General features: G+C 51.6%; 1 protein-coding gene across 1 annotated transcript in view; it reads right to left on the bottom strand.

Annotated features, from left to right (window-relative positions):
- Positions 1–13,487, bottom strand: part of FRAS1 (Fraser extracellular matrix complex subunit 1) — a 116,661-nt gene that overhangs the window by 20,198 nt on the left and 82,976 nt on the right. The window contains exons 30-42 of the mRNA XM_071555370.1: positions 9,723–9,901; positions 8,049–8,165; positions 6,324–6,438; positions 5,990–6,127; positions 5,798–5,830; positions 5,017–5,148; positions 4,523–4,648; positions 3,790–4,037; positions 2,456–2,604; positions 1,849–2,011; positions 1,036–1,171; positions 541–737; positions 50–203 (exon numbers count right to left, since the gene is read on the bottom strand). Coding sequence (XP_071411471.1) covers positions 50–203; positions 541–737; positions 1,036–1,171; positions 1,849–2,011; positions 2,456–2,604; positions 3,790–4,037; positions 4,523–4,648; positions 5,017–5,148; positions 5,798–5,830; positions 5,990–6,127; positions 6,324–6,438; positions 8,049–8,165; positions 9,723–9,901 — 1,887 coding nt within the window. The remainder of the gene's footprint in view (positions 1–49; positions 204–540; positions 738–1,035; positions 1,172–1,848; positions 2,012–2,455; positions 2,605–3,789; positions 4,038–4,522; positions 4,649–5,016; positions 5,149–5,797; positions 5,831–5,989; positions 6,128–6,323; positions 6,439–8,048; positions 8,166–9,722; positions 9,902–13,487) is intronic.

The following is a 13,487-nucleotide window of genomic DNA, read 5'->3' as shown; positions in this document are numbered from 1 at the left end:
CACTGACACAAAGTCTCCTCCCTCACCCCCTCAGCTTGCCAGGACTTACCCTGCTCAGGACTTTTGCTCACCACGATGACCAGCTCACTGCTCTGGGTGTCCAAGTCCTGCAGGCTGAGGGAGGAGTTGGAAACCACCACCCCAGAGCCCCCCTGCACTCGGACAGGCTCCAGTACCATCTTTGGGGGCTCATCATTCTGCCTCTGCACAAAGGAACACAGTGAAAAAAGGGAAATGAGCACGGGGAAAAGACCCACCTGCATGAAACACAAGCTCCCAAATGACAATAGTGGTGCTGACATCACCACACTCTCCAAATCTATCCAGCATCATGCCTGCTTCCAAGAGGGAGGAGACATCAGAATAATATGCCTTGGGGAAGAGGCTGCAATGCACAGCTTTCCTCGGGCATCACAGGCAAATTATCTGCCTGTAGCAGTGGAAGGAAACTCCCTTTAATCTCCTTCCAACACATTACAAAGGGAAGAGCAAACTGGCACTTGAGCAGTGTGTGTGTGGAAGGAAAGGACACAGGTGTACCTGGATGGTGATGTTGATGCTCTGCACCTCAGACTGGCTGAAGCCATCGCTCACATAGAAGCTGAAAACATCACTCGTGGGCTCAATGCTTTCGTGGACACTCTGGAAGTAGTAAATGCTGTTCTCCAGAACATCTTGAAGGGAAAAGGATGCATCTGTGGTCCCAGCAGACTCACTCTGTGGGCCAAAACTCTCACCTGCAAACCAAAATACCCCGAGTGAAAGGCTGTTCAGGTCACTGATTAACTAAACATAAAAGCAGCAGGATTAGGAGAAGAATGGCACATTGTGAAGGCTGCAGAAGGATGGATATTACTGCCTACAATGTGGATTTCCACGTCTACGAGGAAAGCCAACTGCTGCATTAGAGTTGGCATTTGTAAAGCTGCAGTTCCAGGCATAGCACAAGTGATGCCATTCGTGGGATATGACAGATATGATGCTGTCAGGAGCACAAACCAGCCAGAGGGGACCGGAGAGAGCCAAGCAGTTTACCTGTCTTGGTGTTTTGGATGTAGCCATACATAGGCAGAGTGACAACTGTGACCCTCAGGTCCTCCCTGGCAGCAGTATCATAGTCAGCAGTCAAGTGGTGACGAGCCAGCAGCGGGATCCTGCCCCCCTCATCCACCTGGACAGCAGGAGCAGACAACACAAACCCTCACTGAACATGCCTGCCTCATGGAAGAGGCTTGCCCGGGTTCTGGAGTGCTGCCCCATCCTCCCCTAGGTCTGTTGGGCAGGAAATCAGGTGGGAGGTGAGGAGGGATGGGACAAACAAAGTCTGCTTGGCCCCCAAGAGGAACTGTGAGGGCTTTATCAGGGCAGGAAGGGAACTGGCAGAGTCACTCTGACCTCCTGGGAGGCAAGACCTGCATTTCTGGCTGTGGAGAGCCTTTTGAAGGCAAGGGAGGGGGAATGCAAAGCTGGAAAGGAGGGATGTGGCTTCAAAAGGCTTTGATAAGGAGTGTGAAGTGCTGTATGTCAGTCCAAAGCACCAGGTGTTTTCAAACTTCACACACAAGCTGGTGAAATAAGGGATGAAATATTGGACAGGGATAAGTCAGGCTTGTTCCACTGATGTCAACCCTAGGGAGAACCAGCTCCTGCCTAGGCACAAGCAGAGGAGGTTCAGGGATGCAGGTGGAGTGCCAGCCTCCTCTGGCCTCCAAGTGATTTGTTAACCCTCTGCACACACAGCATCTCATGTGCAACCCCGTGTTTTTTCAGTGATTTCCCCTCGGTCCAGGAATACTGCCCAATGGCTCACTTTCCTCACTGTTCCCAGGATCCTGGGCAGCCACTTACAGTGATGTGGTCAGCAAAGGCAATGAGTGCTGGCAGGGTGTGGGCAGGTGTGATGGTGATGGTGAACATCTGCCTGTCCAGCCGGTTGCCGTCGCCATCGAGGACAGCGAAGTGGAAGAGGTCCGTGACCGGCTGGTTGCTGGTCTCAAACGTGGTGGAGTAGCTGTGCAATCAAACATTGCCTGGCTTAGGGAGTCCCACTGACAGTCAGGAAAATGCCCCCTGTCCCTGCAGTCAGAGCTGAGCACACACCTCTTGGAAGAGAAATGGTGTCTCTGTTCCCAACCCTCCCTCATGTTCATTCCCTGAACTCTTTTACATCACTTCAGGTTTTACATCAGTTTAGGTGTCACCATGACATCACAAACACAGAAAAAATCCCCATAATTTGAAGCTACACCAACTGCTGGCATTTCAGACACACTGAAATACCCAATTCTGCACACAGGAAATGTTCTGATCCATAATCCCAGAGGATACAAGAGCCAAGAAAGGAAAAAATGTCTTTGAAACATTTCACTAACAAAACATAGTCCAGAGATGTCTGGGGAAAGCCCACTGAGCTTTTAACTGGCATGGCTTGAAGAAGAACAGCTCTCTCTGCTACCTGATCCTCTGGCTGTTGATGTCTTCCATGGTGAAATTATAAACCTTGGAAAGCTCTTCATCCCGGGAGCCTGCCAGCCATAAGAGGGTTCCATATGCAGGCAGAGAGATCAACTGGATCCTTATCTCTGAGTCAGGAGAACTGTTGTCCTGAACAAGAAGAAACAAACCGAGTCAAAACAGGACAAACTTAGCCATTGTCTTCCTCCACTAAAAATGCAAGGAGGAATAAGTGTTTCATAGGGAAGTGTATCTGCCCAGCTGGGTCAGATCCATGGATGATGAACATTAAATGAAGATCTATTGATGAGAGGAGAGTTGAATGGGTTGACATTTTCAAAATCTACCAGAGTGTATTTTCATTTTCTCTCAGCCCAGAGAGGTTTTCTTTGTTCCCTTGTATCACATCAACACAGTCTCCCAGACATAAACCTGGCATTTTCATTTTCAAATTACTTCACACTAAACTACAAGCTGGTTTTGGCTCTTTCCAACTACATTAAGTAGTCAGATGTCATCTTTCTTAGAAGAGTTTTGGTTGGTTGGCTGAAAAATGAGACCCAAGTAGAAATCTCCACATCCTCAGCATACAGGTCAGGAATGAAGTCTCCTTTCCCCAGCTGTCCTTTTACTGAGATTAAACCTGAACAACTCCCTTGTCAGCCTTCCTCTCTAAGAGCAGAACAACACAGACCTCAGACTTTTCTCCAGACTGATCCCTTGGAAAAAACATCCCCAGTCATCTCTCTGACAGCCACCACCTCAGGTCTCTCCAGCCTCACACCTGCCCTGCAGTGTCAGACCCAAACCCCACTGCTAATGCACTGGCTGCCAAACTACCTGCAAGGAGTAAAGCATCCTTCTTGGGAATGTCCCCAGCAGGATAGCTCTTGTACAGCACACAACCCCTGGGACCAACTCAAGCCACCAAGCACTGCAGCATCTTGGCTTGCTTAACCCTTTCCCCCTCCAAATCTGTCCTGAAAAAGAACCAGGCAATCTTGGAAGGTGGGTGAGGGGGCTGAAATTCTCAAGGGATTAACACTTAGCAAATCCATGTGCTTTATTAACAAGTCTGTTTGATGGAAACATCTGGGATTAACTCTGTTCTCATGCTCACCATGGCAGTTCACCCCTGTTCCAGTCAAACGGGGACAGCCTGAAATCCCTGTGGGATGGAGGAGCCTGTTATCCCCGTTTTGGCAGCAGTGAAACTCGAGCTCTCTACACAGAACCCAGGCTGAGAACAGAGAGGTGCGTGGCAAAGGGGCAGTGGGGGACAAGGGAAGGGAGGCTGGCAGCATTCCAGGGGCTTGGGAAGAGAGGGAAACTCACAGTGTAAGCGAGGTGCAGCCGTGAGAGAGTCACAGAGCCCTTACTGGCCACGGTGACGGCCAACAAGCAGCCTGGCACCAGCTGGGGGCCGTTGGTGTCCAGCAGGGACACTTCCACCCTCAGCACGGTGGTGACCGTGGTGACACCGTCGGTGACAGAGATCTCCATGCTGTCCTCTGCTGCCCCCGAGCCATCGTGCACGTACTGCAGAGCATTGCGAGTGACGTCCTCGTAGGTGAAGGTGTCACCTTCCCAAAAGCAAACAGCACAAGTCAGGGGGGGTCTGTTCAGAGCAGGAACCCAGTCTGAATGACCTGAGGCCCCAGTTTAGCAAAAGGCTTAATCCAGTACCAAACTGGCATTTAATCCCGTCCTTGAAGGGCTGTGAGTTATGAGGACAGTTATAGGCCATTGACTTAAGAGTTGGACTCGATGATGCTTGTGGGTCCCTTCCAACTCAGAATAGTCTGGAATTCTGATTCTTATTAAGAGCTGGCAAAGCAGAGGAAAAGCTGCAAACTTCCCAGCTCCACAGACACAGTGACTCCTCCGGATTCTCAGAGAGGGCACTGATCCTCCTTTCTTCCCAGCTGCTTTTGAGCTCACAGCTACATACAGCTTCCCTATGGATGCATCCATATCTGCCAGGGGCATCTGTCTCTACTCCTGGTCAACTAAACCAGGCACACGGATGGCCACAGACTTGCACCGAGGCAAACTGCTATCAACTCACCTGCTCTCATGAGCTCCTGCACTCCTGCACTGTACTTGAGCACAAGGCCATGATGGGGAGGCTTCACCAGCTCAAAGAAAAGACCCTCGGGAGCTGTATCTGTGTCACTCACGGCCAACTGGATCCCTGTGCCAGGGAAAGAGAGGGTGGCTTCAGCTTCCTCAGACACTAGGCTGGGAATATCCCTCAGGCTTTGTGATGTGCTCTTGTGAATGGAGCCACAAAACACATAATTTAGTCAGTACATAACAAGTAAAGTAACTCTGGAGCTGCCCAAGAGCTGCTGCTTTCATGGAAATAATTAGTCCTCTGATGATGCCCAGGTCAGAGAACTTACCACCAGTGTGGCTCACAAGTGACCCCTGTGCAAACCCTCTGCTCAGGAGAGAGACATGCACATGTTCTCAGAGCAGGGGGGTACCTACAACCCCCCCAAGAAGCTCCTGACACGAGCAGGAAGTGGCTCATCCCAAAGAACCTTGTTCCACACTCACCGATGGCAGCTCTGCCCCCCTGGCTGACCTCCAGGAACGGAGCTGTGATCTGGAAAACTGGAGGCTGCTGCTCTGCAGAGAGCAGGTGAATGACAAACACCATCTCTGGGGTTGTGTGTTCTCCACCAGACACTGCACAGACAGAAACCAGGCCTGAGTGTTTTAGGGATGGGTTTTCAGGGACTGCCAGCCAGGAAATTCACCTTTCTGTACAAAAATCACCACCTGACATTGCTGACTTCTCTCCCACCTTTCCAAGCCACATAAGGCACATGTACCAACAGCATTTATCTTTGCCCCTAACTCAACTCTTCTAAACCTTCTAACTCTGTGTGTTTACATCCTGTCTTCCAGGTGCACTGCCAAGTCAGAACATGGACTTCTCCTTGCTGGAGAAAGCACATGGAAAGGGAAGGATGTGTTAAACAAACAAGCAGCTTATCTGTGGCAATTTAATTGCAGAAATGTCTCCCTGCTGTATTAAAATAAAACAACAGCATAAAACTCCTTGCTCATATTCACAGGAATCAATCAGGCTTTTAGGACAGATTCCAGGGAACCACTGGAAGGAGGTGTCTCTACTAAAGTGCAGCTCAGCTTCTATAAAACATTGCTGGGACTCAGATGAATTACTATTCCCCAAGCATAGTGTTTTTCCAGAAATTCCTACTGAGCCCCACAGATGTGCCTGCAGCAGAAGAAAGCCCAGGGAGTAAGAGACAACAGGAAGGGTAGAGGGATAAGAATTGCTCAGCCAGGAAAGAGCAAGTGGTTCACTCACCTGTGAATCGGAAGTTCACGGACTCTGGGAGACCTGGTGGGACAAACACAAGCACAGAGTCATTGTGGTGAGCACATGCTGAGGTGGATTTGGAGACTTTGAGAGAAAGCAAGTGCTGCCATTCAGCCAGACAGGAGTCTTTCCTCCCTGCTGCAGCCTGGCAAGGCCCTGCCAGGAGCAGGGGGGCCTCACCTGCGAAGGAGAAGGCGATGATCTCCCTGAGGTGCGGCGCCGCGGCGGGCGGGCGGTACACAATCCTGCCCTGGTTTATATCTGCCTGGGTGAAGTACCTGACAGGGGACAGAGGCCTGTCCCTGTGCTCCACCACACCTACAGAGGCAGAGACACCACATCAAGGGCAGGAATCCACCTGACCCCCACAGGGGTTAAGGAGCAAAGGGTCTGGAAGCTCAGGAAGGAGGCGGGATGGGTTAAGAGGTGCCTCCACAGAATGATACCCCCGGGGAAGAATGAGCTGTGCCCAGAAAACAGGGTTTCCTGCCATGTTCTGGACAGGTTCACTTGCCTTGGCCAGGAAGGAGAGGGACAGTCACGTTGAACAGGATTTTCTCACTGGGAACCTCCGGGTCTACAAAGGAGAGGTGATGGGGCTCAATCACTGTCACACGGTCCTCCAGCACCTCAACAAACACATCAGACCATGAGCATCAAGGCCACAGACAGGGGAAGGTTCACCCAAATATGCACTGAAAGAGAATTTGCTTTGCTGAAGTTCAATAGAAGGCAGTCTTTGACTGTAAAGGCCCAGTTCTTAAACCTAAACCTGACTCTCTGTCCCCTGCAGGTGCACAACCTCCACACTCACAGGTGGACAGTTTCTCTTCTGACCTACAGCAACTGAAAAAAGAGAGAAAGGAAGATCTACCTTGATCAAAACACCCCTGAATGAAGATATAATTCATTGCCTATGTAGTTTTCTGGTATAGTGTGATGTGACTGGACTGGCTTTTCTTTTCAAAGTAATCCTGAAAATTACTCAGCCCTTTCCATTGGAATATAGAGGAAGCAAAGCTTTTCCCTTTTGTTTTAAACCTGTCTACAATCACTCTGATCCTCCCATAACAGGATTATTATGAGCCAAAGGCAGGCAGGACGTTACAGGAATTAGGGAGCTCCATGAACAGACTTAAGAGCCCAAAAGTTAATTTGCACGTGTTCATCAGCCTTAATCCTGCAGAATTAACAGCTCCAAGAAGTCACTGAATTAAACAGCTCAGCTGGGTATGAAAAGAATCCAGCTCATTTCATAGTCCTGAGCAAAACAGGGAGAGAACAAGCTAAATTAAGGATATGAGCAATTAATTAATCTGCTTTGGAAATGAAAAGGTTCAGGAACAGGAATAAGCTACAGGCTCCTTTACCAATACAGGGGAAACAGTTAACTTGAAGAATAAATAGTGTCTATGTTATGTCCAGTTTAACCACCAAAGAGTCACCAAACTTTCTCTGTCCTTTCCCAGCAGGACAAGTCAAAGACAAGACTAGAGGGATGGGAACACTTAACATATTGAAAGTCTTACTCTGAAGGAGTCTGAAGACAAATGAACAGAACTCCATCACATTGAGGCAAGGAAGTGCAACTTCATGATGGAAAGATTTAAAGTTATGGCGACTTCCCAGTTGCCTCCAAGGCCTATTTGTCTCTCCCAAAGGCAGGACTCGCAGGTGGGGAGGTAAAATGTGTTTTATGGCCCTACTGAATTTTGTGGTGTGTAATTAGCTATAAAATCCAGCACCTCGTGGCTCTGCCAGACACCTCTCCCATCAATTTTGTCAATAATGACAACAACAGAAAGTCAGGAGCAGAAAGATACATTGCTCCAAGTAGCAGTCTGAGCATGTTTGATCATCATGGGAAAGGTCACCACTATTTTAAACCTTGACAAGGCTGTTGTGCCATGGACTTTTCACTCATCCCTCTCCCACTGCTTCCTTTGGCCTTTGCTGGTCCTGCCCTGGCAGGCAGGAGACAGCAGGAGTGGAGGGGAGAGCTGAACTTCATCCATGTGATGGGGACACATGGAGAAGGCTTGCCCTAAAGCCTGAGAGCCCACAAAACCAGCTTGAAACTTCAAGATCACCTTTGCCATCAACACAGTCTACACATCCATCATTTCCAATACTGAATTTTTCAACGTTTCATGAATATTTTGTCCCCCCTCCCCACCATTTACTCCTCTAACTTGCCCTTCTTTCCCATCCCTCCTCCAGCTGCTGCTGCAGCACTTACAGCCATGTGCAAAGAGGAGCCAAAGGACAGCTGAGGTGCTCTGGGGGTCTGGGGCAGAACAGCAACATTGAACACGTGGCTTTCCAAGGTGGGCTGTGGACTGGCAGAGCTGGACACCTGGGAAGGAAAGGTCATGGGAATGGATACCTGACAAGACACCCCTAATTTCTGCTGCATTTCATCCCCTCCCTCTCTCCTCCTGCTCTGGGAAGGCAAAGACACACCTTTCCATCCCTGCTTCCCCCAGTCCCTGCCACAGGTTGGCTGAATTTTACTCCCACTGTCTGTGCAGCTTAGTGGAACTTTTCAGGTGAGGAGCAGCAAAAAGAGTTGGATTTGAAACTTTCCTCCCCTCCTCAAAATAAGATTGTGCTGACAAGGTGAAAAAAACTGGTCTTTTAATAATGGCACTGCCTTGGCAGTGGCTCCCTGTGATCCCAGCAGCCTCCAAGACAGGTTGTGTTTCACAGGCCCATAAATATTGTCCATCCACCACTATAAAAGCAGAAATAAGGCAAGGGTATCCAAGTCAAAACTGCAGGTCTGCAGTGAGGACACATGAAGCAAAGGCTATTAAATTGCTAAAAATTCAGAGGACCAAAACCATTCCCTAGGAATGAGCTTGCCAATGCTCCCAGCAATCCTGAGGTGAGGTGGACACCCAACGAAATACAACTCCCTTCATGATGCCTAATTTCAAGAAAATGCATAAAAATACATAAAATTCTGACAAAATGAATGACATGACCTCAGCCCTTTGCTGTGTGTGATGCAAACAACGTGCTGGCCCCCTCTGAGCTGCCCCAGCCCAGGCCCCCAGGCTGGGGCAGGTGTGCCACAGTGTCCCAGTGCGATCCCAGTAATCCCAGCTCCCTTCCTTGGCTCAATTATTCCTCCTGCTCCCAGATACTAAACCCAAACATCCAACTCATGCAAAATGCATAGTGAGTAAGAGGAACGCAGCAATTAAGCTAAAGATTAGCTTGTGCAACACTGGCACTCACAAATTCCTCATTATCACTTATGTTAATTACTTCAGAAATTACCTTAATTGCCTCTCCGGTGCTACAGTAATTGCTTCTGCCTTGTAAACCAGATGTAACAAACACTGAGTGCAAGTGTTTGTGTGGGCTGAGCATTAGGGGAGGTTCTAAAACCTTCCCAGCAAACAGCAAGGACCTGTCTGAGGAATTTTGTGGCTTTTAAACCTGTGGGGAGGTGGGATTTATTTCAGTTTTCCAGCTGCTGGGGAGTGTTTCGACCTTTCTGCCTGTTTACAAGACAAAGGACTCTCTAGCCAGAATAAAATTATTAGCTTAGAGGAGGAAGTAGGAGAGTTGTGTGGCTTTGGGGCTCACAAAACCATTTTTAAAAAGGCACTTGGAACACTTGGTGTAAACATTACGGGTTTTATGAGAGAGTGATGTATTTGCCAGGCAGCATCAAGGGGTCAAACCTCCTGTCTGAGCTGCAAATGGGGCATCCAAACATGCAGGGAATGAGTTGCAGGTCATCTGCAGGCACCCAGAGACACACCAGTCTGTGTGCAAACAATACTGATTGGCACACACTTGTGTCAATTTAAAACTCAGAATCACGAGACCCAGGGGGTGGCAAGAGGAGTAAGCTGAGAGAAGTGCTGTGTGAGCCCTCCAGGAGCACGGCGAGGAATACCTGGAACTGGAAGGAGTCGCTCTCCACTTCAGCCCCAGAGTGCCTGTACCACACAATGCCCTCGTTGATGTCCTGCTGGGTGAAGGAGGCTGTGGGAGAGGCTGCTCTGCCATCGGGGAGCCGCTGCCACGAGTGTGCGGGGCCGTCCGCGGGCATCGGGCCCAGGAGCACCACCTGGCCTGGGCAAAGAGAGGGGTGTGAGCCAGGGCAGGGGGTCTGCAGTGCACCAGAGGGGTGTGAGACAGGGCAGGGGTTCTGCAGTGCACCAGAGGGGTGTGAGACAGGGCAGGGGTTCTGCAGTGCACCAGAGGGGTGTGAGCCAGGGCAGGGGGTCTGCAGTGCACCAGAGGGGTGTGAGACAGGGCAGGGGTTCTGCAGTGCACCAGAGGGGTGTGAGACAGGGCAGGGGTTCTGCAGTGCACCAGAGGGGTGTGAGCCAGGGCAGGGGGTCTGCAGTGCACCAGAGGGGTGTGAGACAGGGCAGGGGTTCTGCAGTGCACCAGAGGGGTGTGAGACAGGGCAGGGGCACCAGAGGGGTGTGAGACAGGGCAGGGGGTCTGCAGTGCACCAGAGGGGTGTGAGCCAGGGCAGGGGGTCTGCAGTGCACCAGAGGGGTGTGAGACAGGGCAGGGGGGCTGCAGTGCACCAGAGGGGTGTGAGCCAGGGCAGGGGGTCTGCAGTGCACCAGAGGGGTGTGAGCCAGGGCAGGGGGGCTGCAGTGCACCAGAGGGGTGTGAGCCAGGGCAGGGGGTCTGCAGTGCACCAGAGGGGTGTGAGACAGGGCAGGGGGGCTGCAGTGCACCAGAGGGGTGTGAGCCAGGGCAGGGGGTCTGCAGTGCACCAGAGGGGTGTGAGACAGGGCAGGGGCACCAGAGGGGTGTGAGCCAGGGCAGGGAGGGGTGTGAGCCAGGGCAGGGGGTCTGCAGTGCACCAGAGGGGTGTGAGACAGGGCAGGGGGTCTGCAGTGCACCAGAGGGGTGTGAGACAGGGCAGGGGGTCTGCACTGCACCAGAGGGGTGTGAGCCAGGGCAGGGGGTCTGCAGTGCACCAGAGGGGTGTGAGACAGGGCAGGGGCACCAGAGGGGTGTGAGACAGGGCAGGGGTTCTGCAGTGCACCAGAGGGGTGTGAGCCAGGGCAGGGGGTCTGCAGTGCACCAGAGGGGTGTGAGCCAGGGCAGGGGGGCTGCAGTGCACCAGAGGGGTGTGAGCCAGGGCAGGGGGGCTGCAGTGCACCAGAGGGGTGTGAGACAGGGCAGGGGCACCAGAGGGGTGTGAGCCAGGGCAGGGGGTCTGCAGTGCACCAGAGGGGTGTGAGACAGGGCAGGGGCACCAGAGGGGTGTGAGACAGGGCAGGGGGTCTGCAGTGCACCAGAGGGGTGTGAGACAGGGCAGGGGGGCTGCAGTGCACCAGAGGGGTGTGAGCCAGGGCAGGGGGTCTGCAGTGCACCAGAGGGGTGTGAGCCAGGGCAGGGGGCACCAGAGGGGTGTGAGCCAGGGCAGGGGGTCTGCAGTGCACCAGAGGGATGTGAGCCAGGGCAGTGCACCAGAGGGGTGTGAGCCAGGGCAGGGGGTCTGCAGTGCACCAGAGGGATGTGAGCCAGGGCAGTGCACCAGAGGGGTGTGAGACAGGGCAGGGGCACCAGAGGGGTGCGAGCCAGGGCAGGGGCACCAGAGGGGTGTGAGACAGAGCAGGGAGGGCTGCACTGCACCAGAGGGGTGTAAGACAGGGCAGGGAGGGGTGTGAGACAGGGCAGGGAGTCTCCAGTGCACCAGAGGGGTGTGAGACAGGGCAGGGGCACCAGAGGGGTGTGAGACAGGGCAGGGGGCACCAGACGGGTGTGAGACAGGGCAGGGGGCACCAGACGGGTGTGAGACAGGGCAGGGGGCACCAGATGGGTGTGAGACAGGGCACGGGGCACCAGACGGGTGTGAGACAGGGCAGGGGGCACCAGACGGGTGTGAGACAGGGCAGGGGGCACCAGATGGGTGTGAGACAGGGCACGGGGCACCAGACGGGTGTGAGACAGGGCAGGGGCACCAGAGGGGTGTGAGACAGGGCAGGGAAGGCTGCACTGCACCAGAGGGGCTCTGAGACAGGGCATAGGCACCAGAGGGGGGTGAGACAGGGCAGGGGGCACCAGAGGGGTGTGAGCCAGGGCAGGGAGGGGTGTGAGCCAGGGCAGGGGGCTGCAGTGCACCAGAGGGGTGTGAGCCAGGGCAGGGGGCACCAGAGAGGGGTGAGACAGGGCAGGGAGTCTGCACTGCACCAGAGGGGGATGAGACAGGGCAGGGGGCACTAGAGGGGTGTGAGACAGGGCAAGAAGGGGTGTGAGACAGGGCAAGAAGGGGTGTGAGACAGGGCAGGGGAGGCTGTACTGCAGCAGGACCCCACCCTCCCCTCCAGGGCACAGCCTCGGGGCACAGCACAGCAGATTCCCTTTTTCAAGGCCTTTTCTAGCTCTTCTGGGAACTTACTACGCCAAAAAGTCCACCCAATGAATTTCTCTGAACAGAAATCTCCAATTGCACTTGGTCTTTCTGAACTTCATGACGTTCACATCAGAATTAATGTTTTGTTAATTAATTCTGCTAAACAGATTGATAATTCTGCTGGTTAATTAATCATTCCATTATACCAAATACCCATCCCCATTTGTTTTTCTCTAAACCACCTTCAAACAGTTGGAGCAACAAGAAGATAACTCAGCCAGCTGAAATACCCCACTTGGACTTGACCATCAAGCTCTGTGCCAATATTCCCTTGTCAGTGCCCTAATTATATTCCAAATCCTACAGGTTTGCTCATGGGAGTGCCCCTAAAAATGTCAAGCAAATGATGTATTTTCTGCAGGTATGAATATCTTTTCCATCACTCACAGACTAAGTTAGGCAGATAAGCTCTCTCGGATTCAGGACCCACTTTCCATATTTCTCTCTGTTATTTTTTCCCTCCCTTTCTGCAAAACAGTATTTTAGATAAAATTTTGAAGATCATTGATTGCTGCTGCTTATTCCTCACCTGCAGCTACGAGCCCGTTTGTGTTCTTGCAATTAATCACAGCAGAGACAATTATGGTGATAGAAACCCAGGGTTATAAATTTTAGTTAGGGTTAGGCAGCAGGAGACAAGCTCCTCAGGGAAAAATTCCTGTTTTCATGTAAATGCTTATTAAAAATGAGAAGACAGAGTTTCTGCAGAAAACCAAAGGGGGAATACAAATTAATTATTTCTCTTCTAACCTGCAGAACTCACATAATCTCTGTTTCCATCAGGTGCTGGCAGCAGTTATGGAAAACAGCCTGTCCTCACAGCAATAGGCAGAAAATCCCATGGATGTTGCTAGAGGGATCCTCTAATTATCTCTGGCTCAGAAAACTAAATGCAGTATCACTTCTTAGAAATGCAAAATATGCTATTTAAGGACACGGTTTTAGTAAAGAAAATGGTGATGCTGAGTGGGAAAAGAACATTATTCTTTTCCCTCCATGTTTCCTTTCTCCACATATACAACTCCTTCTCTTTTCCATCCTGTCTCTCTCCATTTACAGCTCAGCCACAAATCCCAGAACCTTCCACGCTCCTCCTTAGTCTGTTCCCAGAAGATGCTTTCTAAGCAGGGGGAAAGTCACTGCTCTGAGAGATGAGCTCAGAGCCTCCCAAAAGCAATCTGGGGACAAGAATTATCTCCAGATGCAAATGTCACCAACTCCTGTTCCAGGCAGCAACCCCTTCCATTGGTATAAATTAAATCCAATGTCACGGAA

This window comes from Pithys albifrons, chromosome 5, assembly GCF_047495875.1.
Source record: "Pithys albifrons albifrons isolate INPA30051 chromosome 5, PitAlb_v1, whole genome shotgun sequence".
Taxonomy (NCBI): domain Eukaryota; kingdom Metazoa; phylum Chordata; class Aves; order Passeriformes; family Thamnophilidae; genus Pithys; species Pithys albifrons.
Note: the sequence above shows the minus strand (reverse complement) of the source record. Positions and strands in the feature narration are given on the sequence as shown.